The sequence below is a fragment of the Ruditapes philippinarum genome, unplaced genomic scaffold (genome assembly GCF_026571515.1).
Source record: "Ruditapes philippinarum isolate M1 unplaced genomic scaffold, ASM2657151v2 ctg3939_1_1_1_1, whole genome shotgun sequence".
Lineage (NCBI taxonomy): Eukaryota > Metazoa > Mollusca > Bivalvia > Venerida > Veneridae > Ruditapes > Ruditapes philippinarum.
Window position 1 is genome coordinate 456,154 of NW_026853802.1, and position 3,414 is coordinate 459,567.

Here is a 3,414-nt window from a genome sequence, read left to right on the forward strand (position 1 = left end):
AACACAACTGCAAAACCTAAATCGGACTAGGCTTGCGCCTCGCACAATATAATTTTGACTGCTAACACAGCTGCAAAACCTAAATCGACTAGGCTAGCGCCTCGCACAATATAATTTTGACAGCTTACACAGCTGCAAAACCTAAATCGGACTAGGCTTGCGCCTCGCACAATATAATTTTGACTGCTAACACAGCTGCAAAACCTAAATCGGACTAGGCTAGCGCCTCGCACAATATAATTTTGACAGCTAACACAGCTGCAAAACCTAAATTGGACTCGGCTAGCGCCTCGCACAATATAATTTTGACAGCTCACACAGCTGCGAAACCTAAATCGAACTCGGCTAACGCCTCGCACAATATAATTTTGACAGCTAACACAACTGAAAACACCTGGATCAGACTCGGCTAGCGCCTCGCACAATATAATCTTGATAGCTGTTTATTCGTCCAATATAATAAAGTAGTCTACTCAACAATGTATTATAACCTTATTACATATTATCAGTTATTGAAACAGGAATGGAATTTGGAGAGAAGAAATCAAACTTAATGTAAAACTGCGTAGTAACCGTGATTTGTTTTATTTATATTACAAGATGTTTTATAAAAACACAAACAAAAAATAAAGAAAATGTTTTTTTGTTTTTTTTTCACATCGCAACGACTCAAAATTTTCATGTAATATAAATATACAAAATATGATGTTCATTTTATTTATTAAGAAGAAGACAAAAGGATGATGTCACAACGCAACGCATCGTCGTAACCTATTAGTAAATGTATCACGTTGAACAGTTCAAGGTTAAAAACATTTTCATGTTTATTTCATTTGGTTGACGGCAGTTTTACAAAACGTCGAGTTTGTGTTATTTTGGTGTGATTTTTTTTAATGCGCATACAGGTAAATTTCTTGTTTTTCATTTAATATTGTTAGTTTCATCTTTAAATTTGAAAATAATTGTTTTAATTGACTTGAAAAAGAAATGGTATACAGTTTTTGCACAATGTGTATTTATCTGATTAATTGTGGCCTTCAAAAGATATTTTATAACACCTCGTTTTTCTTACCTATTTGGAGATTTAACCTTTTTAAAACAGGCGCAATACGAATGAAAGCAACAATGGGCGGTGCAGTGCTGTTTCTATTGTTAGCACTCCCTGGTGGAATATATGGTAGGAAAATGATCGATCTGACACATACATTCGATAAAGATGCGCCAAAATACCCTCTCACTTGGCTCGGGGCGGAGAATTTTACCTACTATAGATTAACACCTCTATTAAAGCGATACTATGACGACATGTGGTAAGAATCTTAATAAGTAATCATGTTAAATATCTAAATTATTCAATGCTATGACAATAACAAAATGTGAATATTGTGGAAAACATTTAACAAGGCCCTTGCTTCAGCTTAAATAGTTAGGGATCTTCGGAAATAGATATGCATTAATTTTGGATTCAGCGACCTGGCTTAAATTTAAAAAAAAATATAATAAAAAGTTAAAATACAATTTCGTTTATATGTTCCAATTAGTGGGAGGAAGTGCCATATAAGCGTCAAGCTTTTTACTCAATAATACATAATGTAGGTGTAATTTATGCATTGTAATTATGTTTAGAAAATATGGAAGAAGAAATAAATATTGTTTAAACCAAAACCTAGTAAAATATTTTGAAACTTAGAAATGCTTATAATTTGGGATATCATGCGGAGTTCATTAATAAGGAAACATTTACAGTAACTTAAACTGTGAGAGTATTTGTGTAAATATGTATTACGTTTGTTTAAGGATGAATGCTGCAGTAGCCATGTTGTTGGGAAATGTGAATATCCATATGCTCGTTGATGCTATTTCACTTGTATTTATTTCATTTTAATACATGTTTGTACCTTCAAAGATAATTCTTTTATGGTCTAAAAGAAAGCGATTTTGTTTTACTTTCAAAAAACTTTTCAAAATATATAATACGTTAACCTTTTTGATTTTAAATAAAATACATATGATAATGTTCATTTTTTAGGGTTGAACTAAATCAAATAGAATTTTATGAGCACCAAGGGACACATATTGATGCACCAATACACTTTGGAAACGGCCGACAATCACTGGAGCAAATACCACCGGAGAAACTTATAGGTCCTGGGGTCGTCATTGACGTCCAGGACAAGGTGAGAAACAATGCTGACTATGCAGTTACAGTCGAAGATATCAAAAGTAAGACAGACATTAGTCCATTTGCTTATCATATAGCATTTGTATTTAACTTTATCAATGAGCAAAACATTAAGAACAAACAATGCATGGAACTATATATATAATTTTTAAATCCGTTTTTTAATGAATCTGTTTTTATTTGACATATATTTGCTTGTTTATCAATTTTGGACAGTATTCAAATATATTTTCCTAATTGGAATAGGAACAGAAACAAAACTTTATATGAAATTTCATCAGTAAAATACACAATGTATACGGGTAGCTATTTGTTTGATTAAATAACCACTTTGATACATTAGCGGATAATCATTATTTCCAGTGCATGAAGCAGAGTATGGTAGAATTCCGCCTAACGCCATCATAACTTTCAACTCGGGTTGGAGTCGCAAATATCCAAACTCAACGCTGATCTTCGGCACAAAGAATCTTACTGATCCTAACACGTTTCATTTCCCCGGCTGGAGTTTAGAGGCTTGTGAATTTTTACTCCAGCAAAGACAAGTAAGTTTGACGATACGTTAAAAGCTAGAAAACAAGATAACGTATAAATGTTGAAATTTGTCATTCATCATATTAAGTAATCGGTTAAATCTCAGTATCTTGAATCATACGATATGGATTCTTTTCTTCTTACAGGTGTCCGTTGTTGGGTCAGATACACCTTCTACTGATCCCGGAAATCCTCCTGGATATCCATGCCATATGTATCTACAACCAAATAACGTTCCTCTGCTCGAATATATTGCTAATTTAGACAGAATTCCAGCACGTGGTACAACATTTGTACTAGGAGTTATGAAGGTACGAGGTGGATCTGGAGGTCCTACAAGAATATTTGCTCTCTTGGATGATGATGAAGACGATATATTCAATTCAGCGGAAGGTATCAGGAAAAGTCTTTGGATGCTCTTTGTTGCGGTGGTAATTCGACACTTTTCATAAAAATCGTACATTGTTATGAATGTAGGTCTAATCAAAGGTGACTGCATGTGGGGAAACAAGTGTTTTCTTTTATCTTAAATCATTTTCATGAAGCCGGTGCTAGGAGTGGTCTCGGTACACTGCATTTATCACTGCTGTTTGCGAACAGACTCAATCAAAACAGACTCTGTAACATTTTCAGTGGTGCCCTTTTTGGCGTTCTTTAATGTTTTCAGTTTTGCTTTATAATATGCAAGTTGAGCATTT

General features: G+C 33.8%; 1 protein-coding gene across 1 annotated transcript; it reads left to right on the forward strand.

The window, feature by feature from the left end:
• The first annotated feature begins 750 nt into the window (after positions 1-750).
• LOC132737962 (isatin hydrolase-like) lies at positions 751-3,193 on the forward strand. Its single transcript, XM_060725356.1, has 5 exons — positions 751-905; positions 1,103-1,310; positions 2,030-2,223; positions 2,546-2,727; positions 2,863-3,193. The coding sequence occupies exons 2-5, from the start codon at positions 1,114-1,116 to the stop codon at positions 3,166-3,168; spliced, it is 879 nt and encodes a 292-aa protein (XP_060581339.1). The 5' UTR covers positions 751-905; positions 1,103-1,113; the 3' UTR covers positions 3,169-3,193.
• Positions 3,194-3,414: the final 221 nt, after the last annotated feature.

Excerpts from the sequence above, each read along its gene's own strand:
- LOC132737962 (XM_060725356.1), top strand. The coding sequence starts at position 1,114 with ATGAAAGCAACAATGGGCGGTGCAGTGCTGTTTCTATTGTTAGCACTC. Across the intron at positions 1,311-2,029 it reads CGATACTATGACGACATGTG|GGTTGAACTAAATCAAATAG; the intron begins GTAAGAATCTTA and ends TTCATTTTTTAG. Across the intron at positions 2,728-2,862 it reads TTTTACTCCAGCAAAGACAA|GTGTCCGTTGTTGGGTCAGA; the intron begins GTAAGTTTGACG and ends TTCTTCTTACAG.